Source organism: Solea senegalensis, linkage group LG19, assembly GCF_019176455.1.
Source record: "Solea senegalensis isolate Sse05_10M linkage group LG19, IFAPA_SoseM_1, whole genome shotgun sequence".
Lineage (NCBI taxonomy): Eukaryota > Metazoa > Chordata > Actinopteri > Pleuronectiformes > Soleidae > Solea > Solea senegalensis.
The window spans coordinates 1281242-1307917 of NC_058038.1; the positions used below are offsets into that span (position 1 = coordinate 1281242).

The 26676-nt window shown below is 43.7% G+C and overlaps 1 protein-coding gene across 1 annotated transcript; it reads right to left on the reverse strand.

The window, feature by feature from the left end:
* Positions 1 to 332: 332 nt before the first annotated feature.
* Positions 333 to 23991, reverse strand: ppl (periplakin). The gene is made up of 22 exons (XM_044050941.1): positions 23769 to 23991; positions 18040 to 18139; positions 17443 to 17597; positions 16672 to 16792; positions 12044 to 12169; positions 11770 to 11811; positions 11033 to 11194; positions 10145 to 10252; positions 9865 to 9960; positions 9666 to 9788; positions 9416 to 9562; positions 8434 to 8585; positions 8126 to 8223; positions 7355 to 7512; positions 7105 to 7283; positions 6889 to 7027; positions 6593 to 6786; positions 4696 to 4846; positions 4534 to 4617; positions 4338 to 4454; positions 3436 to 3528; positions 333 to 3337 (listed from the first exon to the last, which is right to left on the reverse strand). Exons 1-22 carry the CDS (start codon positions 23816 to 23818, stop codon positions 668 to 670), a joined length of 5265 nt encoding a protein of 1754 aa, XP_043906876.1. The 5' UTR covers positions 23819 to 23991; the 3' UTR covers positions 333 to 667.
* Positions 23992 to 26676: the final 2685 nt, after the last annotated feature.

Consider the following 26676-nt stretch of genomic DNA (forward strand, 5'->3'; position numbering starts at 1 on the left):
GTCTTTCGCACACAGCGTACCAGTCTTAACCACTGAGCCACTCCACCCCCCACATATGTGTATATATATATGTGTGTATGTATATAAATACACACACATATGTGTGTGTGTATAGATATATATATATATCTACACACACACACACATACGCATATTTGCTTGCATGGATTTGTCTGAATCTTGCTATATAATTAATGGCTGATGGACTCAGTGGCAGGAGAACCATCGAAAACAACTGCAGTATTGTTGTCGCATGTGGTGTCTGTGAACTGTGTATTTTTCTACATCTAAGTCTTTAATTGGATGAGAAATAAAAAAAATGCACAGTTTCCTTAGTTTGATTCTACTTTTATTAAAGCTTGCATTGCACACATCCATATTCCATAAATCAAATGTTTAGTACCTTTGTTAATTTCAGCAAATCAAAGGATTTCAGAACCCTCGTACCCAGTCAACCATAGTGTTATTGTAGTTAGCCAGAACAATATTAATATCAATCCATATTATTCATGCCAGTACCACAGACTGAAAATGCAAAGGGGAATAAATACATGGATAAAGAACAGAAGAATGCCAACTCACCACTGTATTTAAGTCAGAATAGGAGTAAAATAAAAAGCAAGTGTATACAAAGCTTTTCAAATGCATTTCTTTAAAAGGTTGTCATTTATTTGTTCTTGCCCGACACCATAACACCAAACTCCTGGATGGTGATTTCTTTATTGTTGTACTGCTGAAGGTGGTGATTTGTGATGTGCCCGAGACGCAGTGCGTCATCGATGGAGAACTTCTTCCCTGATTTTCTGTCATGGAGAACTGAAGACTCCCCCTTGGGACCCTTCACTGTAATCTCCTCCCAGTCGCACTCCTGGCTCTGCAGGTTGACAAACATTTTCCAGTCGATCAGACCGAGTTTGTAGGCCTCTTCTGGTCGCATCTCTTTCCCTGTGTCTGGATCGATGACGACGATAGACCTGCGGAGATGGCTCTCCCTCTGCTCCCTCTTCATTCTCACAGCTTGTAGGCTCTTCTGAAGCCTTTCAATTTCCTCTTCCTTCGTGGTGGTCACATGCTTCAGATCTGCGAGTTCTCTCTGTAGAGAATCAAGCCTCAGCTCCAGGTTCTTCCCTTCCTCCCTCGGTGCAGACTCTGTGATAATCCGAGTCTCTTTGCTGGTGATTTCAATCTCAGACCGAAGCTTTCGAATCTCATTTTGCAGCCTTTGGTTTTCTTGCTGCAGTCGGCTACTTTCATCACGGATGTAGTCCAGTTCTTTACTTGACTTGGTGTTGGTGAATTCCATATCAGAGATCCTGGTGATGAGGACAGAGAGCTCCTGGTCAAGTTCTCGTTTTTTCCTTTTCTCTTCTTCCAGAGTCCTAGTAAGGTTCTGGATCTCCAGCTCAGCCTCTGGGTCCCTCTCAACCTGGACTTTCTCAGTGCGGACAACTCTTTCCTTCACATCCATCTTCTCCAGGGTGAGCTGCTGCTGAATGAGGGCATTCAGCTCTTTCTCCAGCAGGACACGCTTGTGCCTCTCTTCATCGAGCTGCAGTTTAAGGATGGAGTGTTCCTTCTCCTGTTGGGGATCCTGCTGCAGAACCACCTTCTGTTTGACTGTCACCTTCTCTCTGTTCTCTTTGTCTCGGATCTCCAGCTCATTGAGTCTGATGCGAAGCCTCTGGATCTCCAGTTCTGCATCTCGTCTTGCTTTGCGCTCACGCTCTAATTCTTCCAGTTGCAGATCCAGGTCAGTCTTCTGCCTCTGCAGTTGGTAAAGCTCAGTTTTCAGGCTATCCTTCTGTTTCTGCTCATTGCTGATGTTGAGTGAGAAGGAGTCACACTCTGACTTGAGGATAGGGTCTTCTTCTACTTTCACCACTTCTTGCTGAACAATCTTCTCACGGACCTGAGACAGGTCCATTTTCTTCAGTCTGATCTTCTCCTCTTGGGCTGACCGGTCTCTTTCAAGCTCGAGGCGTTTGGTCTGTTCATCAGCCAGTTTCCTCTTCAGAATCTCAATCTCCTCCTTCGTCTTAGGATCTTCTCTGTACTGCAGCACTTCATTGACCACCTCTTTAGTCTGCACTTGGGGTTTGGTGTCCTTCCATCTCTGAATTTCATCATTAAGCTGGCGGATTTCCATCTCTGATTTCTCTGTCTGGTGGGTTTTATCCACTATTTCATTGCGAAGTCTCTCCAGTTCTCTTTCAGTCTGAGGATCTGTCTTGTATTTGATGACTTCTTTGATGATCTCCTTCACCTCCACCTGGGGTCCTCGGTTTCTCAGCATGGTCAACTCATCCTGCAGGGACCTAAACTGCATCTCTGCATCTCTATAGCGTCTCTGCTGCTCCACGAGTTCAAGCCGCAGATTGGCCGCCTCATTTTCAGCCTTGGGGTCAGGACGGACAATTTCCCGCACTTTCTCTTGAATGACAACTTTGGACTTGTCCTCCTCTAGATTGGTAATTTTCCTCTGGAGGTCAGCCTTTTCTCGCTGTGATGATCTACGTCTCGTTTTCTCATCTTCATACTGTCTTCTGAGGTTGTCTACCTCTCTTTCAAAGGCAACATCTTTCTCTACCTTCAGCACTTCCTTAATGGAAATCTTCTCCTCCGCCATGGCCTTTTCTTTCTCTAGCCTTCTTAGCCTCTCCTGAAGAAATTTCAGTTCATCCTCCAGCTGCTGCCTGCCTTCCATTTCCTTCTGCTTCCTGTCGAGGAGAACCCGATATTCTGTTTCAAGTTGAGGGTCATTCTGAACTTTGATCACCTCCTCTTCAGTGATCACCTCTTGCTCCTTGTTCTTCTCCTCAGCCAGAAGAGTAACCTGCTTGTGGATCTGAATCAGCTCGTTGTCTTTGATGAGCTTCTGTCTTCTCAACTCATCCAGTTCCTCTCGAAGCCGGCGCATTTCCTCCTCCTGACCACGGTCTCTTTCTATTCGCAGGACTTCCTTCACAGTGTACTGCTGAGCCCCTTCTTTGACCTCGGTCTCGAGGCCACGCAGCTTCAGCTTCAGCACTTCCAGGTCGTTCTCCAGAACATGAGTAGTGCGTCGCTCCTCTGAGAGCCTCTGCTGGACTTTGTGTATCTCTTCATCCAGCTGGGGGTCAGGAACCTTCTTAATCAGCTCCTTCTTGACAATTGTATCCTGGGGCTTCTGTCCTTCAAGGACATAGATGTCAGTTTGGATGAGTTCAAGTTCTTTTTCTAACTGCTCCCTTCTCTGGATCTCATCTTCCAGCTGCTTCCTGTATCTCCAAGGCTCTTCTCCTGGGGCAGCATGGACTGATTTGACATGAGTAGACTGGATTATGGACGTATCTGGTTGCTGTGGAGGGAAACATAATCATTCTTAAAAAAATTTCTGATATAGATATTATTGTCTTCGATTCAACAATAGAAAACACGTAAAAGTAAATCTTTTACCTGTCTAAGAAGACTGTCTGCAAACTCCAGATTCTGTAGCCTCTGGTTGTGCACAGCATTGACCTCGGTAAATTTAGCTTCGATGGCAGCTTCCTGTAAACGGTGAAGTCATGAGTCATGAATAACACATACACATTAAAATGGCGGTACAGTGGTTCATCTTCATCATACAACCATATACACAATAAACAAAAAAGACAATAAAGATCTCTTCTCTGTCAGCCCCAAGGTAAGTTGTAAACTGATTCCAGATTCAATAAAACTGAAAAGGTTCCACTCTCAAATAGAAACTAGTCCAGCCAGCATGGCCGGCATGTTACATTCCAGCTGACACTAGTGGCACATTTCCACCGGCTCTACTCGCCTCGCCATGCCACGGTTTAACTAGCGTTTCCACTAGCATAGTACCTGGTACCAGGTACTATTTTTAGTACCTGCTCTGGCGAGGTTCCAAGCATGCTAAGTAGGTACTTTTTAGTACCTGGTACTAAAAATAGTACCTGGTCACCACTTCCAGCCCATGCCCAGTGTAGAGGCTCGGTGTGAAGATGAAATATGTTGCCCTTTATCTTTTTATGGGGGTGGGTCGTCTAAATCAAAGCTGCTATTGCTTTGCATTATGGGAAATGCAGGCTTAAAATGTTATCCTCTACATGAGGGTCACAGGGCTGCTCGAGCTAATCCCAGTGCACATACGACAACAGTCCATCACAGAGAGGAACAAGGAGAGGAACAAGCCAAAAGCCAAACTCCATACAGCTCATTGGGACCAGGTGAAACCTGGGTCTTTTTGCTGTAAGGCTATAGTGCTAGCCACTATTCCACCATGTGTCCCTGGTGACTGACATAATAAAAAGACATTTAGAGGAGGGGCATGTAAAGAACCGCTGTGCCTCACTTACCTCTGCCTTGACTGTATTTGCAGGAGATTCCAGTCGACTCCTCTTGTAAGTCTGAGGGACGAGTCCGTCTTCCAGGTCAAGCAGGGATCTATACTTCTCTGTTTCAATCTCATAGTCCTGGAGAGAATGATGAGTAAGTTATCAAACTCTGTGTTTGTCCACATTCACAGTGATGATCAGTAGAAGAAGATCTTACTCTGACAGCCTGCTGGTACAGCTGAGCATTCTTGGACACATTGTTCAGGTCAGACTCCTTTCTCGCGATATCTGAGAGCAAGTTCTGCAGAAACACCACAGACATTTAGACAGTTTTCTATCAGACCTCTCATGTGTTCATCATCTGCTGCTCATCACTCACCCTCTGATTCTTCAGCTTGGTCTCCACTTGTCTGGTGTCGTCAGTTTCACGAGGCTCGTAGTTTGGGATACGAGACAGCCAGCTGTTCAGGTTATCATAATCATTACGGTAGTTCTTGTACGACATCTTAGCTCTCTGCAGACTCTGAGACCTGCAACACACAGAACCACAGGTGAGAGGACGACAGGGGAGCACAGAAGAAGACAGGGGATATACAGTGGGTACGGAAAGTATTCAGACCCCTTTTCACTCTTTGTTTCATTGCAGCCATTTGCTAAAATCAAAAACGTTCATTTTATTTCTCATTAATGTACACTCAGCACCACATCTTGACAGAAAAAAACCAGAAATGTAGAAATGTTTGTAAATATATATAAAAAAAACCTGAAATATCACATGGTCATAAGTATTCAGAGCCTTTGCTGTGACTTAACTCACATGCTGTCCATTTCTTCCGATTGTCCTTGAGATGGTTCTGCTCCTTCATTGGAGTCCAGCTGTGTTTAATTCAACTGATTGGACTTGATTAGGAAAGGCACACACCTGTCTATATAAGACCTTACAGCTCGCAGTGCATGTCAGAGCAAATGAGAATCATGAGGTCGAAGGAACTGCACAAGGAGCTCAGAGACAGAATTGTGGCAAGGCACAGATCAGGCCAAGGTTACAAAAGAATTTCTGCAGCACTCAAGGTTCCTAAGAGCACAGTGGCCTCCATAATCCTTAAATGGAAGACGTTTGGGACAACCAGAACTCTTCCTAGACCTGGCCGTCCAGCCAAACTGAGCAATCGTGGGAGAAGAGCCTTGGTGAGAGAGGTAAAGAAGAACCCAAAGATCACTGTGGCTGAGCTCCAGAGATGCAGTAGGGAGATGGGAGAAAGTTCCACAAAGTCCACTATCACTGCAGCCCTCCACCAGTCTGGGCTTTATGGCAGAGTGGCCCCACAGAAGCCTCTCCTCAGTGCAAGACATATGAAAGCCTGCATAGAGTTTGCCAAAAAACACATGAAGGACTCCCAGACTATGAGAAATAAGATTCTCTGGTCTGATGAGACCAAGATTGAACTGTTTGGCGTTCATTCTAAGCGGTATGTGTGGAGAAAACCAGGCACTGCTCATCACCTGCCCAATACAATCCCAACAGTGAAACATGGTGGTGGCAGCATCATGCTATGGGGGTGTTTTTCAGCTGCAGGGACAGGACGACTGGTTGCAATTGAAGGAAAGATGAATGAGGCCAAGTACAGAGATATCCTGGAAGAAAACCTCTTCCAGAGTGCTCAGGACCTCAGACTGGGCCGAAGGTTCACCTTCCAACAAGACAATGACCCTAAGCACACAGCTAAAATAACGAAGGAGTGGCTTCAGAACAACTCTGTGACCATTCTTGACTGGCCCAGCCAGAGCCCTGACCTAAACCCAATTGAGCATCTCTGGAGAGACCTGAAAATGTCTGTCCACCAACGTTCACCATTCAACCTGACAGAACTGTAGAGGATCTGCAAGGAAGAATGGCAGAGGAACCCCAAATCCAGGTGTGAAAAACTTGTTGCATCATTCCCAAGAAGACTCATGGCTGTACTAGCTCAAAAGGAGCTTCTACTCAATACTGAGCAAAGGCTCTGAATACTTATGACCATGTGATATTTCACTTTTTCTTTTTTTTAAAAAATACTTTCTGTACCCACTGTACATATATATTTACAGTGGGTACAGAAAGTACCCACTGTAAATATATATACATATATATGTATATATATTTATAGTGATCAGAGTGGAGCTGGGGAATTTTGACTGTAGTGCATAGAAAAGGAAACAAAACAGTAAATGTCCTTGTATAGAACAGAAGTGGAGATGTCTGTCTCCATGTTGCCTCTGATAAACTCTTCACTCACCTGGTGTCGATCTGTCTGTTGAGGTTGTTGAAACGCTTGTTGAGTTTCTGGACGTCAGCTTCCTGACGCTCGATGTCTGGACAGTGCTCCTGGAACTTGGTGGCCATGTTGTCACAGCTGTTTTTAGCCAAGCGCAGGTTCTGCTCCGTGTCAGAGATCACTGACCTCTTGGACCTCAGGTCTGAAGCAACATCCTGAAAAAAGAGATCATCATGTGATATGAAAATGTTATGTCTCTCCTTCATCCACTCAGGTGCCAGAATACGAGGTGTAAATAGAGCAGTTTGAGAACTCACCCCAAGCTCACGCTGAGTTTTCTCCAGTGAAGACATGTCAGCTGGAGCCACTTCCTCTCTGGCCAGCTTGTTCTCGTAGGTCGACAGCAGAGTCTTCCCGTTCTGCAGCGATGTCTCCAGCTGGTTGGAATTCTTCAATCTTAAACAAAGGTGAAGCGCAGCTATTAGAACACGGAACACACATAAGGATTCAGCTGAGATAAGTGGGTTCCATACTTCTCCTGAGAGCACTGCAGAAGGTCCTCGATCCTGTCGTACTTCTTGTTGGCTTCATCGACTTTGCTGTGAAGCTGAGCAGCACTGGTGCACGTCGGGTTTGAGACCAGGAAACTCTTTGCATCCTGAACTTTAGAGGATTTCTCAGGTTCAATCCTGCGGACAGCTGCAGCAATGTCCTGAAACAGAGCATTCAGGTAAAAACACGCGTCTACTATCATCAGTGTTTTGTGTTAATCAGAGGTCATACCCCCATGTCCTGCAGACGGTCAGCGCTGTCCTGCAGAGGCCTGTTCTGCTCCAGTGGTGGACGCACTCGTCCATGAATGGCCTTCTCTTGTTTGTCCAGATCATTGACCACTTTATCCAGACCGGCCATCAGCTGACGGCATTGCTGCTCCTGCTTGTCTTTGGTCACACACACAATCACAGTGCATCATCATTATTATTATTGCTATTATTATTGTTATTATTATTATTATCATCATTATTATTATTATTATTATTATTATTATTATCATCATTATTATTATTATTATTATTATTATTATTATCATCATTATTATTATTATTATTATTATTATTATTATCATCATTATTATTATTATTATTTTAAAGCCCTTATAAATACCACTTCAACTTTAAATAATTTAAAGGGCTTTTCCTGACACTTACAGCTGCAGTGTCATTTTTAGCATTCACCTCTGGTGCGTTCCAATTTAAGTTCTCCTGAACTCTGGTTTTCAACTAGAAATAAACTCACCAACACCAAGATGGCTGCCACTGTACACACACATGTAAATCAGTCATACACAAAGGATTGTGTTACTCGGCTGTCTGTGTGCAGACGCAGTGAACTGGGTTCCAACTTCAACGTTCCGATGTAAATGGAACTCACCATTATCAATTATCAATAGAGATTTTCACACATAATGATCCGAAACGGATTCAGTGAGCAGAGTTCTCAGAGGTCAGAGGTCAGAAGAGACTGAACCCTCACCCTGGAGGATGTGGTACGTACCTGTGCCACTCTCCCTCTTCAGCTCATCAAAGCGCTTCAGCAGAGTCGCCTTACTGCCTCCCATCTTCTGTTTGAGAGACTTCTGCTGACCAGCCAGACTGCAACACACACAAACACATGTCAACATAACGGCTGAGATCAGGTCTTATTTATGATATTCAGCTGAATAACAGCAGTGCTTCACACCAGCCAAAGCATATAACTGTGATGTAATCATAGAGTGGATGTGTTTATCTCATTTGATAACATTAAGCTGAATTAACATCTTTAAATCTACTGTTTTCACTATTACATTAGCATGCACTCACTTGTCAGAGATGGAAACTGCATCAGGGTCAGTGGGCGGGATCATGAAGCAGACGGCGGGGGCAGTGATTTTGCGTCCAGCTGCATCCTTCACGTCCCATTTGGTCCCGTTGTTACGCAGCAGTGTGTACCGCTCACCGCGCACAATCTGCCCCTACACACAGTCAACAATCACAACATGAAATCACACAGTCAACAATCACAACATGAAATCACACACGGTCAACAATCACAACATGAAATCACACAGTCAACAATCACAACATGAAATCACACACGGTCAACAATCACAGCATGAAATCACATACGGTCAACAATCGCAGGTCAACAATCACAGCATGAAATCACACACAGTCAACAATCACAACATGAAATCACAAAGTCAACAATCACAACATGAAATCACACGGTCAACAATCACAGCATGAAATCACATACGGTCAACAATCACAGCATGAAATCACACGATCAACAATCACAGCATGAAATCACACACAGTCAACAATCACAACATGAAATCACATCAACAATCACAACATGAAATCACACACGGTCAACAATCACAACATGAAATCACCACGGTCAACAATCACAGCATGAAATCACACGGTCAACAATCAAACACGATCAACAATCATGAAATCACAGGTCAACAATCACAGCATGAAATCACATCAACAATCACAGCATGAAATCACACACAGTCAACAATCACAACATGAAATCACAACAATCACAACATGAATCACACGGTCAACAATCACAACATGAAATCACACGGTCAACAATCACAGCATGAAATCACACACGGTCAACAATCACACACGATCAACAATCACAGCATGAAATCACACAGTCAACAATCACAACAGGAAATCACACACATCACACATGGTCGACAACATGAAATCACAATCATTTTAATTTCATAAATCATTTTAGTTCTTTGTGTTTCTGTAAATGCTGCAGACGTTGCTGACGTACCTCGTCCGTGTCAAACTCACACAGAGCTTCAACAGGCAGAAGCTTCTGAGGAGTTTCTCTGCGGTACTTGAGAGGCAACACCTGCAGGCTGCGCTTCTGCAGAGCCTTGACCCGCTCATCAAAGTGGTCCATGGCCTTGCTTTGGTCCTGCGCACACACACACACACACACACACACACACACAGCTTATTGTCCTCTGTTGTGGACATGGTACATGTATATACTGACGTCGAGGTGAAGACATGCTCACATCCAGCTCCCTGATGAGACCTTCCATCTGATACACGTCTTTGAACTCAGGGTTGTACTTCTGGTTGACCTCAGTGTCCAGACGCTTCAGCAGGTCCTGGGTGTCACGAGCCTCCTTATGGTACTGGACACACAGACAGTGATGAGTATGTGCGTCTTCATCTGTCTACATGTGTCCACATGTGTCCTCTGTGTCTCACCTTGTGATACTCGTCCATGTGTTTCAGGTGGTTCTCTTCACAGATGAGCAGGTTCAGGTACTCCTTCCAGTCGGCGTGGACCGCCTCCATGTGAGCCTGTATTTATGTAAATGTCATGGTTCATACAGACTTTTAAAGTTATAATATCATTATTATTATTATTGTTGTGATCTATGACTTTTCAAATGTAAAAACATTAAAGAGTAAAGCACATGATTGTTTCTTGGTGGTCAGGTATTAGACCACCTGTTCAATAATCTATAAATGTATGAATCTGTACCTCAATGACATTCTTCCCAGGATGCTCTGCAGCAATCAGCTTCTCTCCATCATCGTTCAGCTTAGTGATGGTGGCCTCTTTACTCTCAAGACATTTACTGATGAAGTTCTGTAGGGAGGACACAGAAGGACAGACTTAAAGACAGACTTAAAAACAGACGTAAAGACAGGCGTAAAGACAGACGTAAACACAGACTTAAGGACAGACGTAAACACTGACTTAAAGACAGATGTAAAGACAGACGTAAAGACAGACTTAAGGACAGACGTGAACACAGACGAAACAGACTTAAGGACAGACGTTAACACAGACTTAAAGACAGACGTAAAGACAGGTGTAAGGACAGACGTAAACACAGACTTAAAGACAGACGTAAAGACAGACTTAAGGACAGACATAAACACAGACGTAAAGACAGACGTAAACACAGACGTAAAGACAGACTTAAGGACAGCCATAAACACTGACTTAAAGACAGACATAAAGACAGACTTAAGCACAGACGTAAACACAGACTTAAAGACAGACTTAAAGACAGATGTAAAGACAGACGTAAAGACAGACTTAAGGACAGACGTAAACACAGATGACAGACAAGGACAGACGAAGACAGACTTAAGGACAGACGAAAGACAGACATAAAGACAGACGTAAGAATAAAGACAGACTTAAGGACGACGAACGCAGACTTAAAGACAGACTTAAGGACAGACGAACACAGACGTGAAGACAGACAGACTAAGGACAGACGTAAACACAGACATTTAAGGACAGACGTAAACGCAGACTTAAAGACAGACGTAAAGACAGACATACAGCCTCTGTATATATTTGTTGCCTCACTATTGTGCACACATAGACATGTGTGGGCGTGTGTGTGTGTGTTACCTCGTACTGCCTCTGGCGGGCGGGGTAGTCCAGGTTACTGTCACTCCAGTCGTAGTTGACCCTCTCCTCGGCCTGTTGGTCCATCCAGTAGAGCTCGTTGGTGCAGCGCTGCATGTAGTCGCGCAGACTGAGCAGGTGACGCTGACGGGAACCTGACGTGGCCTAAACCACGGAGACACGTTCACTCGTCACTGACAGTCTCTGTGTCTCACAGGCCACATGGGGGCGCCAGCACGACATTGACAAAGAATCTTTCCTGTTTTCAGGTGTAAATCACTCTATTTAAATGAAATGTAAAATCTTTGTGTGCAGACGTGATAAAAGCATGTTTCAATGATTCACACAGTTGTCGGGGACTGAGATCCTGGGACACGGTTGTCTGCAAATATTATTCAATTACTCGATTATTCAATTATTAATGGATTATTAATTAGTTCTGGATAAATCCGTTTGTGATTCTTCAGCTTCTTAAATGTGAATATTTTCTGAAATCATTTAAACTGTTTCGAGAATTTCCACAGATTCATGGAGTATGAAAATCATTGTGACACTTATAGAGAATAGAGAATGTGTGTGTGTGTACTCGTATTTCTATCTTTGTGAGGTCCAGCAAACATACAGACCTCTCTTTTTGACGACATTTTGTAACTAACTTCTAACTTTAAAGGGATTTTTGGGGGTTAAGACCTGGTTTTAGGATCAGGGTTAGTGTGTGTGTGTGTATGTGTGTGTGTTACCAGCAGCTTGTTGTACTTGGTCTGGAGACTGTTGACGTATTCCTGCCAAACACAGGGAGCAGAGAGGTTGAGAACACACAGATCACGTTCATGTTTAATTACAGATCAGGTCAAAAATGATTCAACACAGTGCTACACACTTTTAAATAAACCCAGATGCAGGTCCATATGTGTACATATGTGGATATTATGTATATATGAATTCAGTGTACTATATGTACATATATGACATTATGAACATAAATGGCTCAATGATTTGATCTGTCTTATTTACCTTGTCACCTCCAGTGGAGATATGAGGGGCCAGAGCTTCCACCTCACTGTGGAAGATGTTGTGTTCCTCCACCTCGTTCTCCACAGACGGCAGGTCCTGCCCAAAGCCCTTGTTTGAAAGGTTGTCCTGGACAAGGAGACAAAGAAAGACTCTCAGTCCACTGCACACAACAGCTGGTCAGGTGATAAACCTCTAGATTTCTGGATTATTTCATTCACACCTCTGACAGATTTACAGCAGAGACAGAGTAACACAAGAGTTCATACAGTGTGGTTCAGTGGTTAATCTTGAGGAATATCCTGACTAACGTCAGATGCTTGCCTGGAAACGGTCAAGTCACCTCCCACTTCCAAGGGGCGTGACCAATGAGCGTAGATCAAAATGTCTCTGTACGCAAATGGATAGACCTCCAACCAACCAGACCATGATCCGGATCACGTATGCAGAGCCACAATAAAAGCATGGAACACTGTGTGGGACTGATCTTTGCTCTCAAATCCTTCCCATGGGACATTTGCCTTTGATCTGTGCTTCATTCACTCCTGTGGAACAGGCTTTTCTTTCCTGCTTAAGTACTCAAGTAGAGGAGGGGTTTTCTTTAGGGATGCACAATATATATCGACATTAATAAAGGTATCGGCCAATATTCGGCACAGGAGTTAAACTGTACTAACTGTAAGTGTATGGTAAAGGTTTCTAAAAACCTTCACTTGTGTTTTACCGTAGCCCTGTAACATTGTTATTTGGACAATAAAGGAAGGCATTCAAAAACTCATGATTTTCAGTCTGTACAAAACTTTTTTTTTTTCTTTTTTAATTAAGGTAGATATCAGTTACCGGCCATAACAGCAATATTAATATCTGATATCGGCCATAATTTTAAAATCGGTGCATCCTTAGTTTTCTTACTCCTGCCTTTAAACACAGAGAAGCGACTTCCTCCTTATAGCAAGAACAAGTTCAGATCCCAGTTCAACCAGGAGACTTTGAACTTTTAGTGTGGAGTTAGATGTTGTTCTTGTGTCTGTGCTGAGAATTCTTCAGTGAAATGATAATGAACAGAAGACTGGAATAAGAAACCTGACACACTGTGTCAGTTCAGCATGCTTTATTGTCATGTGGTGGTTTTAGCATTTCTTCATCACACCTCTGTGCACAGACTTCCAGAATTATTAATAAAAGACTCTTCATGACAAACCTGATGAACATCAGGAGTCATTGCTTTGATCTTTGATCTCAGACAGAACTCATAGAGGACGTCACTTGAATTAAAGATGAGAAGTTTCAAAGTTTTATGGTGTCAACCTGAGAATGAAGTAGCAACGCCAACTGACAAACACACACACACACACACTGATGCAACATTACAGGTTTAAACATCAAAGTCAAAACTCCAACATCACAGATCCACCGTGCAGCAAAGGTCTTCAATGGACAGAGATGGAAGTTTGGAGAGGTCGTCATGGAGGACGAGACACTCTGTTTGACACAAACACAGCTCCTCCTCCGACCAACACTGAGGAGGAGACTGAGGAGGAGACTGTGGAGAAAAACGGTCATGTGATACAAAATGGAAAGGAAACGAAGGAGGGAAATAGTGACGAGTTAGAGGAGATCAGTAAGCATTTGGTACGTGAGTGTGATGGTGGACATGAAGGCCTACAGACGGCAAAACAAGCCAAACCTGATCTGGAAGACGATTCAAAGATGATTCTCAGAGATCTAGTAAGACAGAAGGAAAACCTGGAGCAGGAGCAAAGAGAGAAGGATGCGCTTCAAGAGGATTTAAAGATGCTTAAAAGAGATTCAGCCAAACACAAAGAAGCCCTGAGGCAGGATCAAAGAGAGAAGGATGCACTTCAAGAGGATTTAAAAAAGGTTAAAAGAGATTCAGCCAAACACAAAGAAGCCCTGAGGCAGGAGCAACAAGCCAAATCTGCTCTTGAGAAGGATTTGAAGATAATTCAGAGAGATCTGGCAAGACAGAAAGAAGCTCTGGAGCAGGAGCAGAGAGAGAAGGATGCACTTAAAGAGGATCTGAAGACGGTTAAAAGAGATCTAGATCGACAGAGAGAAGTCCTGAAGCAGGAGCGAAGAGACAAATCTGCTCTTGAACAGGACTTGACTATGATTCACAGAGATCTGTCCAGACAGACAGAAGACCTGCAGCAGACACGAAGAGACAGAGACGCTCTCGCAGAGGATCTGAAGATGATTCACAGAGATCTGTCCAGACAGACAGAAGACCTGCAGCAGACACGAAGAGACAGAGACGCTCTCGCAGAGGATCTGAAGATGATTCACAGAGATCTGTCCAGACAGACAGAAGACCTGCAGCAGACACACAAAGACAGAGACGCTCTTGCAGAGGATCTGAGGACCAGCGAAACAGACCGAGCAGCACAGAGAGAAGCTCTGAAGCAGAAGGAAAAACAAAAGGCTGAGCTTGTAAACGCTTTAAAGAAAGAAGAAACTGAGAACATCAGTCTGAAGGCACAGCTGGCTGATCTTCAGCACTCAGAGAGAGTGCAGCAGCACGGACATGCAAAGAAAATGAGCAGAATGTCAGCTGATCTTCAAGATAACAAGGACGTGATCGGGAAACTGAGAGCTGAGCTGAGGAGGAACTGTGTCACAATCACAGAGCTGACTGAAGAAAATGTTGAGAAAGACAAAGTGATCCAGGCTTTACACCTTCAGGTTCAGAGTCTTCAGGAGAAGGACACACGTCAACTGGCTCTGCTGACTCAGGAAAACCAGCATCTGGCTAGTGAGAACCGGAGGCTGCAGGGAGACCTGCAGGACGCCCTCAGTGAGAGACGGCTCGCTCAGAAACAACACCATGACAACAGAGAGGCTTACAGGAGACTGGAGAAGGAAGTGAAGGACAACGCTTGTCTCATGAGAGCGTACAAAAAACTGGAGACGCAAAACAAAGCCTTCGCAGCCACAGACAGCATGAGGTACGACATGTCCACGCTGACGATGGACAAGGACAAGAGTTGGGCGGGGTTTGAGCATGTGGAGACCAAATATGACCGAATTACAGCCAAACACTGCTCTGTCTCACAGTATCACACAGAAGTGACGTCAGAGAACGACGACAACATGACGAAGAACCAAGCGACCTTTGCCAAGCTCATGTTTATGATGCATCAGTCAGAGGCGGAGCCTAAAGGACACACACACTGTTCTGTGTTACAGGCTTCAACACTCACACACGAGCACTACCACGCTCAGCTCTATGAGACCAAGGCAGCGAGGGAACAACCTCGACCGGCCGACATCCTGCACAGAGCTCAGGGACACATGGGACACATGGGACACATGGGACACATGGGACACGTGGGCGACAGCGAGCTCAGGCTCAAAGAGCAGGAAGTGGCTCAGATGACCAAAGCTCTGATGAACCTGCAGAGTGAATACACTCACCTCTGTGTCAAACACAGTCAGATCAATGGTAACTTCTCTGAGCTGCTCAAAGCTCACAGTGCTCTGCAAACCAAGTATGAGAAGCTCACATATAAAGTCAGATATGTGTCAAAGTTATTTGTTTGGCCAGTTCGACAACCGGACTGAAACTGTGCTTTCACTGTCACACACTCGTGTCCTCTCGCTGCGTTGAATAAACAGGCTGAAGGTTTTCAGTCATCCAGCTCATAACTTTTTCATCCGTGTGAACTTGACTTCCTTGGTGACACATGGACCTGGCTGCATTCATCTTCTCCCCGTGTCAGGTCTCACCTCAGCTGCTCTCATGCAATCCTTTTATACCTGGGACAGACACTAATGGCTCTACTCTGCACGTGACGAGTGACTTTACACCACACGTCTGTAGTTGTTGGCGATTAATAATAATAACAATAATAATAATAATACATCATTATATAGCGCTTTTCTGGACACTCAAAGACCCACATTTTTAAGATAGTTCAGTAGTTTGAAGTGATCTACAGTTCAGCACTGTTCGGCTTGTTTGTGTGTGGGACGACTCTGGCCAGTCAACGGCCGGCAGTCTGACCAATCATCGCATAATTACCTACTTACACGCTTGGAACCTCACGGGAGCAGGTACTAAAAATAGAACCTGGTACCAGGTGCTATGCTAGTGGAAACGCTACTTAAACCGTGGCGTGGCGAGGCGAGAAGAGCCGGTGGAAATGCACTGAAGCTGGCCCTTTAATTGAAGATTCCCTCTGAACTGCAGACTTATAGAAGTGTTCTCTGACACAGAATGAGACAAAATTGATCAGAGTCTGAAGACGTAACATTGTCCGCTCTGTTCTCGCTAAAGGCACCAGGGGGCAGTGTAAGGTCAGATTCTGCCATATACTGCTTGATCTCTGTGTGCACTGAACTCTCAGGGCCTTCATACCTGAAGAGGCCACAGTCAGCACCTGGGGTCAGGGGTCACTGTGCCCAAACAATGAGGTCAGCTGACCTGATGACACAGGGATGTTCCACAATGACAATGGTTCAGGGAGCACGAGACATGATTTTCACCTCAGAGTCCAAACCTGAACCCACTGAGATCTTCCATCATCAACACAACATCTGAATGCAACACTGCACAAGCTTATGTGTGAATGAGTGAATGTGCTGTGTGAGGCAGCAGGAGAACTTCCTACCATCTTCTCATCGATCATGTTGCCCCAGTTGATGGTGGGAACCCCCTCAGTACGGACCAGGTGGTAGATGCGGTCATGGTCGTCCCTCAGCTTCTTCACTCTCTCCCGCAGCTGTCTCATGCTGAACACGTACACACACAATCATAGTCAATAATCATGGTGTATCACAGCATTATTATCATAATCCATTTATTATGATGGCGATTATTTTTCCGTCGTTGCTCGTTTGGTTTGGAAAATGTTAAAAAAATGTTGAAATAATGACGTCTTCATGGTTTTGAATATATTATTAATCACATTTAAGAAGCTGAAACATACCATCCATCCATGTTCTACTGCTTTATCCTCCACATGAGAGTCAGGGACAGTGATTAAGAATAAAAAAGCTCATGTATGTTACATGTCATTTAGCAAACGCTTTTATCCAAAGCGATTTACAATGGAATCGAGTACAATCAGCCAATCAATCAGTCGAACTTGTGTCCTGTGACTTGTGACCTGTGACTTGTGACCCCATGACCTGTGACCTGTGACTTGTGACCTGTGACCTGTGACCTGTGACCTGTGACTTGTGACCTGTGACCTGTGACCTGTGACTTGTGTCCTGTGACTTATGTATGCCTGTGTGCATGTGCACGCAGGTGTGCGTATGCCTGTGTGGCATGTGTGTGCGCGTGTGCGCTGCGTGTGCGTGTATGCCTGTGCGCGTGCGTGTGTGGCGTGTGTGCGCGTGTGTGCGTGTGTATGTGTGTGAGCGTGCGTGTGACTCACTCCTGCTCGATCATCTCAGCCTGCGGGTGCTTGAGGCGCTTGGCGTTGACGGCGTCCTCGTCCAGACCGGTGAGAAGCTCCAGAGAGTTGAGGATTCTCTTGTTGGCGTCATCCTGATACAGCGGCTGCTTCCCCTCGTTGATCTTACTGACGTCCTGCAGCAGAGGACACACAGTGATGAGTTTTTTATTTTTTTAAATCAAAATAAAAATCATTTATGACATGGTGGTCTGAAGTATTAGTGACATAAATTCTGGGGTTATCATGTTATTGTAATTCACTGACTCTCCATGATCAGTTTACTTGTCGTCCTGTTGTCTGCTTTTCATTCTGGTTTGTCTTTGTAAAGTGTAAATAAAATGCATCATTTTTATTATTATCATTATAGAACATCATTAAGCATAATTATCATGTTCAAGGTCAATAAATAAGCAACATAGACTTGTATGGATGTCAGAGGAGAGGGTGAATTTTATAATGCAGCTTGATGTCTGCACTGTTTACCGTCCTGTGAGTCATGACGGCCTTAAACTTCCTCCAGAGTTTCACTTTGACAAATGAACTTTTCTGATAATAAAAGGTGAGTTCAGAGTTTACCTTGTTGAGGTTCTGCTCGACGTCGTAGATGTTCTTCTCCACTTTGTCGGCATTCTTCTGCAGCTTCTCGATCAGGACGCTCAGTTCTGTGGAGGGAGCCCTGGAACACACACACACACACACACACACTCATTTATAATGACCTGTCATACAAACTTACACTTTTCATGACTTTACTAACAATTTGAACGACTGTTAGAGTCATTGCTGCAAGAGTGTTCATAACAAACAGCAGTGGGATAAACACTGACAACAGGAGGACGCTCTAAAATGTCACGTTAACATGACGTTAACATGACGTTAACATGACGTTAACATGACGTAAACATGACATAAACATGTAAAGAGTTTCTCAGAGTGTGTTCTTACTTTGCTCTGACTAAATAAAAACCTTTGGAATGAGTTAATTGCGCTTCCAAGCTACTTTTATTGCAGTATTGCCATTTGGTCTGTTTATCCACAAACACTATGAACTCTGGGTAATTCCCTTTAGCAAAGCGTTCAGAAATGCAGACTCATAGACCGAGTACACAGAGAGTGAGAGAGAGGGAGAGAGAGGGAGAGAGAGAGAGAAAGAGAGAGAGAGAGAGAACTGAGCCCTCAGACGAAAGCCCTGGGGGTTAGTTTGACAAAATAATTATTAGCAGAACTTCAGAGCTTCCTCTGGTCTGAATGTCACTGACATCACTGTTGTCAGTGATGTCAGTGATGTCACTGTTGTCAGTGATGTAACTGATGTCAGTGATGTAACTGATGTCACTGATGTCAGAGATGTCACTGATGTCATTGATGTCAGTGATGTCAGAGATGTCAGTGATGTCACTGTTGTCATGTGATGTGTGATGTAACTGATGTCACTGATGTCAGTGATGTCACTGTTGTCAGTGATGTAACTGATGTCAGTGATGCTGATGTCACTGATGTCAGTGATGTCAGTGATGTCACTGTTGTCAGTGATGTAACTGATGTCAGTGATGTAACTGATGTCACTGATGTCACTGATGTCACTGATGTCAGTGATGTCAGTGATGTCAGAGATGTCAGTGATGTCACAGATGTCAGTGATGTCACTGTTGTCAGTGATGTAACTGATGCAGATGTCACTGATGTCAGTGATGTCAGAGATGTCAGAGATGTCACTGATGTCAGTGATGTAACTGATGTCAGAGATGTCAGTGATGTCAGAGATGTCACTGGTGTCAGTGATGTAACTGATGTCAGAGATGTCACTGTTGTCAGTGATGTCAGAGATGTCAGTGATGTCACTGTTGTCAGTGATGTCAGAGGTGTCACTGTTGTCAGTGATGTCAGTGATGTCAGATGTCAGTTGGAAAGAGAAGGACCTGAAGAGAAGGTACAGAGAGTGCAGAGAGTGTATGAAGCACAACTGATCTGAGTGCGTCATGGTGTGATGGTCTCACACCATGGTCTCAAACTGCGCTGAAACAGGAAGTGACCTGAGCACATTTTCCTCAGTGTCTTCCGTCAGTTCTGAACCACTTTTCTGGACAATTTCTTGTAGTTGACGATAAAGTGACGTCACACAATGAACATGTGCTTCTAAATCCTGACTCCAGTAAATATTAACAATACATTCCCATCAAACATTAATATTTGAATTTAAAAGATAGAATTTTGCATCACTGCATTCACCAGCATTCACCACGACTGCTTTGTTGTACTGTGTGATATTATAGTTACTGTGAGCCTAACAGTGAGAAGACACCGGCAGGTGCACCATACACACACACACACACACACACACACACACACACACACACAGGACTGACTGACCGACTCTGTTCCTGAGAGTTTATCAAACTGGCCGAGCAGGTTTGTGTCTGATGTGTCAGGAAAGTGACACACCTGTGACAGGTATCACCCACTGCACAGGTGTGTTCAACTGTCACTGTGAAGCTATGTGTGTGTAGGGCGTCAGGACGTTTGGTAAGAAAAAAGAAAATATTTTTCCATATCAAACATGTGACAAGGAAGAGATTACATGTCATAGCATTCATGATACTGCTGCTATCAATGCTGCTATGAATAAAAGTGCCATATTATGAAGGTCACTTTATTAGGCACACTGGTGTGATCTTCTGCTGGTCTTCTTCATACTTCAGTTGTAACAAGCTTTTGTGAGTTTCTGGTCATTCTTCTCTGATCTCTGGCATCACTCTGTAACCACCACAGAAAAACCGTGGTTCCTTTATATAAAAATCCTCTTCCTTCCTCATTCACATGCTTGGTCTTGACCACGTCTTTTTACCTAAATGCAGTTGCTGCCATGTGATTGGCTGATTAGATATTAGAGTTAACGAGCAGTTGAGCAGGTGTACCTAATAAAGTGGTGAGGGTAGCAAAAAAAAGTCCCTCACATTGATGGTGCTACATTGTCTTAACATAATTGAGAATGCTAAAAATCTTGAATATTTCCCATGAGTGACTGCTCACACACGTACAGTTCAACTGCCATATACTGAAGAGTCACCAGGGGGAGCTGGCGTCTTTCTCGTCAATCCATGACCTCATGATGTCTAAAGCTCTAGTTTGAGATTCTTATTTTTCACCATCGTTTTAGAGTTTAAAGCACTTTTACAACGATTATTAATTATGAATAAGAATTGCACTAATAGTGAAGATAATCCTTCAGACATGAACTACAGAACACAACAATATAACACAGGTCTTTGTGTCACATCCACACCCACGCCTGGAAACTGACTGACAGAAGCCTCTGCAGCTGGATTTGATATAAAACAATGACTAAACAAGTTTGAACGGGTGTTTCCTGCAGAGTTCACGCCTGACGAGGACAATCCAAGAGAAAAACAGCCTGCAGGAGGTTTGTGTGAAAACAAACTCGGGATCATAAACACACACTTTTCACACCTAAACCTTCAAAGCAACAGGTTCTTGTGTAAGCAAGACACTCCTCTAAAGACAGAGCTGTGTGACTGATACTACACAATCTCCTACAGAGACAGCCAAAGACAGAGACGTCTTAACGGCGAGGACAGAGACGGAGGAACAGCTGTCTCTCTATTTGGCTGTTGCTTCCATTTCAAGTGTCGTCAGTCGCCATCGCTCCCTGAAAAGTATCACAAGCATATTTTTTACACCTCAGGTTCTAAGTGGACATGGACACAGATGTAGGACATGGACACAGGTGTAGGACATGGACACAGGTGTAGGACATGGACACAGGTGTAGGACATGGACACAGATGTAGGACATGGACACAGATGTAGGACATGGACACAGGTGTAGGACATGGATACAAATGTAGGACATGGACACAAATGTAGGACATGACACAGGTGTAGAACATGGACACAGGTGTACATGGACACAAATGGACGTGGACACAGGTGTGGTACAGGTGTATGGACACAGATGTAGGTCATGGATGTGAACACAGGTGTAGGACATGGACACAGATGTACGACATGGACATGGACAAAGGTGTAGGACATGGACACAGGTGTAGGACATGGACATGGAAACAGATGTAGGACATGGACACAGGTGTAGGACATGGACACAGATGTATGACATGGACACAGGTGTAGGACATGGACACAGATGTGGGACATGGACACAGATGTACAACATGGACACAGATGTAGGACATGGACACAGGTGGACATGGACACAGGTGTAGGACATGAACACAGGTGTAGGACATGGACAACACAGGTGTAGGACATGGACATGAACACAGGTGTAGGACATGGACACAGGTGTATGACTTGGACATTGACAGAGGTGTGGGACATGGACACAGGTGTAGGACATAAACACAGGTGTAGGACATGGACACAGATATACAACATGGACACAGGTGTAGGACATGGACACGACACAGGTGTAGGTCATGGACACAGATGTACAACTTGGACACAGGTGTATGACTTGGACACAGGTGTAGGACATGGACATTGACACAGGTGTAGGACATGGACACAGATGTAGGACATGGACATTGACACAGGTGTAGGACATGGACATTGACACAGGTGTAGGACATGGACATAAACACAGGTGTGGGACATGGACACAAGTGTAGGACATGGACACAGGTGTATGACTTGGACACAGGTGTAGGACATGGACATTGACACAGGTGTAAGACATGGACATTGACACAGGTGTAGGACATGGACACAGATGTAGGACATGGACGTGAACACAGATGTAGGACATGGACATAGGTGTAGGACATGGACACAGATGAAGGACATGGACATGCTGGCTGGAGACAACTAAATCACATTGTCCCAGAGTTTCTACAGTTTCAGTCACACTAGCATGATGTTTCTTTGTCTTAAAGTCTGGTTCTCGTTGTTTTGTGCATGTGTATGATCTAAACGTATGATGTAAAATTCAAAACAGATGATACTAACCGGGCCCCGCCCTCTTCTGCATGAGACACACCCACTGACTCTGTTGTGTTGCATAACTACGTACAAAAACATGTTGATTCAGACACTGAAATGTTCTCCTCCAAAGGATTTTCATATTTTAGTATCTGTGTGATGTCCACAGTCTCACAGGCTGTGACTGTGTTGGTTCTGGTTCTGGTTCTGGGGAGGAACTGGTTCTGGAAGGTCACATGTTTCCACAGGGACACATTAAAACGAGAAGCAGAACGCTGTCTCTGCATCTGCACTTAAACCTACATGACTGTGGTGTTACAGTTACTTATTGTCCCTCTGACCTCTGACCTCTGTCACGATTATCCTGACCAAAAGCAAATGCAATTGAAAATATTATTGTGATAAACTTGCTCTTCCTGTGCTGGGATCACAGACGTCGTCAGGAACACAAAGCTCGGAGCAGACAGAGTAAGAGTGGCCTGAGATGCATCATTTGAAATGAACATGTCTTTCATTGACAGCTGAGATCACAGTAAAACCAGTTTCAGCCTCAGCTTCAGAATTCCTCCACTGACAGTTATCTGGAAGTTGTTTGTCAAAGATTACAATTATCTTCACCATCTCAACCTCAGTGATGAGTAGAAGCCAACAATAGAGTGATTTTCATTAGGAGAGAAGTACGGTGGTGTGACAGCGAGGAGGATTATTATCATCTGCCTGAGAGTCTTTGAAGCCAAAAATGATGATAAAATAAATGTGTTTCCACTGATTTAAGCCCGTTCACATGTTCAAATCAAAACATTTTGGTAACTTTTAGTTTGAAGCAAAGGTGACTTTGAGAAAGAATATTGTTCTAAATGTTCGAAATGTAAACATAAACACACACACCTGTAACTGTGTATGTTTAATGACATAAATAAGTTGGTCAGATGCTGTGAAAGCTCTTCATTATTCATTATATGGAGCATGTGAAGCTGCAGGGTGATCAAACCAGTTCTTACTCCTTTACTCGTGTGTGTCTCTGAGCCACACCCTCACGTTAGTTCACTCTTTCACCTTCACTTCACAAACATGACATGGACTGAAGTCATGCAGCACATTTGACATGTCAGTCAACCTACAGCCGTTCTCCTGTAGCACGTACACAACCAAACTCCATTCAAATAAATGCCTTAATAAATAAGAATCATACCTGCGCGCTAAATAAAACATTGTTGGAATAAAGGCTACACTGTTTTTGAATAACTTTATTATACTTTTCAATTCGGCGACTATATTTTCTAAAGAGAAAGTTTAGGTTACGTTAGTACAGGTGCTAATGATACAAGTCAACACAACACTTGTACTCACGTCGCTTTGGGCGTCGTGATCACGGTGGATTTGCTCTTTTTCTTGAACATGGTGACAGACAGGTCACCGACGGTAAGACAATCCTCAGGCTGCTGCTCGCTCCACTGCTCCCTGTGTCAATGTGTCCCCACAGTAACGTCTGTGTATCCACAGTAAATGTCCCCACACCCACGTCAATGTTACAGCGTCTCCTCCCACACACACTCACACACTCGGCAGCAGCGGAAATGCACCTTCATCACCTGCTCCACTCACTTTTCCTTTAGTAGACCTGTCAGTCATCGAGGAGGGGGCGGGGCCTAGCAACACACCCTACACACACACACAGACACTTGTGTTAAGACTGTGTTACACCTGACATTAGAAACAGCGACTGCTCTCACCCATGCTTATCATTATTAGGGTTCGAGCAACTTGGTTGCGCAAGAACCCTATTATAATCGCTAAGATTATTCTTATTATTATTCCTCCAAATGAATTGCGTTTTTGAGGCCTTTCCCATGCCCCAAAACTCACCAAATTTTGCAACCCCATCAGACCTGGTGTAAAATTACGTATATTAATGTTTCGGGGAATGTGCGTTAAAAAATGAAAGTGGGCGGGGCAAATAACTGCTCCACCCCCTAAAACTTGTGGGCCTGAGGAGCACGTTTAATGTACATGCACGAAACTTGGTACACGCGTTCTTTAGGTCGGGATGGTCAAAAAAGTCAGCGTAGCCTATGCTCTAAAACGAACAGGAAAGCCGCCATCTTGGATTGAAAATTCATTTTTTGCCGATTTTGGCCATATCGCACCATCGGTATTTGAACGAACTTGTCCTAGAGCTTACATGGGATCACGTTCAAACTTGGTGAGGTCACTTTGGACAAGTTGAGGATCTAAAGTTGCTAAAAACTTTTTAATAAGTATCATGGTGTACGAGAAAGGGGCCGGCAAAGTTGGTGAAAATTTTTATTTTTCGCCACAGGCAACAAAACTCTTATAACTTTGCGATAGAAGGTCACTTCCCAACCAAATTACCTAGGGTTGATGATGGACCATTGCTGAAGAAGTCTGTGGAAAAACTGTACATTTTTAGCACAGCGCCTCCTTGTGGTAACAGAAAATACAACAAATACACAATTTCGGTAATAACTTTTACATATTTAATCGTATCAAACTCAAAATTTGTGACAACATTTAAAACACATGAAAGATGATGCGTGCTTATTATGATAACAAATGGCGCAACGGTGTTGCCATAGCAACACTGCAAAGTCAGATATTTGTGACAAAAAAACAAACTGCTACAACTTTGCGAAACTGAGTCCAATCTGAACCAAACTTGCTAGGATTGATGATAGTCTGGCCCTGAAGACACCTATTTGAAAATATTCACTTTCAAAAACAGCGCCCCCTTGTGACAGCAGCCACTATGACACCTGATATTTGAATGAACTTGTCCTAGAGTTTTTGTGCGATCACCTTGAAAATTAGTGAGGTCACTGTGAACAAGTTGCCGAGCATAAGTTACTGAAAGCTTTTTAAAATGTCGCTCGGTGTACGAGATAGGGGGCGCCAAAGTTGGTGTTCATTCATATTTTTCACAACAAAAGGCAAAACTCTTACAACCCGTAAAACTTGTCCTCCTGAGGAGCACGTTGAATGTACATGCACGAAACTTGGTACTCACGCGTTCGTTAGGTCCAGACGGTCAAAAAAGTCAGCGTAGCCGAACCTCTAAAACGAACAGGAAAGCCGCCATTTTGGATTGAAAGTACATTTTTCGCAGATTTTGGCCATTTCGCACCAATGGTATGTGAACGCACTTGTCATAGAGCTTTAATTCGATCACCTTCAAACTGGTTGAGGTCACTGTGAATAAGTTGAGGATCTAAAGTTATTAAAAGTTTTTTAAAATGTCACATGGTTTTTGAGATAGGGGGCGCCAAAGTTGGCGTTCATTCATATTTTTCACAACAAAAGGCGAAACTCTTACAACCCGTAAAACTTGTCCTCCTGAGGAGCACGTTTAATGTACATGCACTAAACTTGGTACTCACGCGTTCCTTAGGTCAGGACGGTCAAAATATTCAAAGCAGCCTATGCTCTAAAACGAACGGGAAAGCCGCCATCTTGGATTGAAAGTACATTTTTTGCTGATTTTGGCCATTTCGCACCAATGGTATGTGAACGCACTTGTCATAGAGCTTTCATGGGATCACCTTCAAACTTTGTGAGGTCACTGTGGACAAGTTGAGGATCCAAAGGTATCAAAATCTTTTCATTAAGTTTCACGGCGAACAAGAAGAAGGGCGGCAAAGTTGGCGAAAATCACGATTCCTCGCAACACACAACAATCTCTCATAACTTTGCCATGGCAGGTCAGATATTAACCAAACAAGTGACAATCGATGATGGGCCCTTGCTAAAGATGTCTATGCAAAAACTGTAAATTTTGAAAACATCGCCTCCTGGTGGTGGCAAACAATAGGAAGTCTGGTATTTCGCAACACACAACAAACTCTTTTAACTTTGCGATTGAAGGTCAGATCTTAACCAAACTTGTGATGATCGATGATGGGATTTTGCTAAAGATGCCTATGCAAAAACTGTAAATTTTGGAAACAGCGCCACCTGCTGGTAACAGAAAGTACAAGTTCACAATTTCCCTTATAACTTTAACAAATTTCCTTGTATCAAACTCAAAATTTGGGAAAACATTCAAAACACATGGTAGATGATGCGTGCCTAATATGATAACAAATTGTTCAACAGTGTTGCAATGACAACACTGCAAAGTCAGATATTTGCGACAAAAAACAAACTGCTACCACTTTGCGAATGCTATTCCAATCTGAACCAAACTTGCTAGGATTGATGATAGTCAATCACTGAAGATGCCTATATGAAAATATTCACTTTC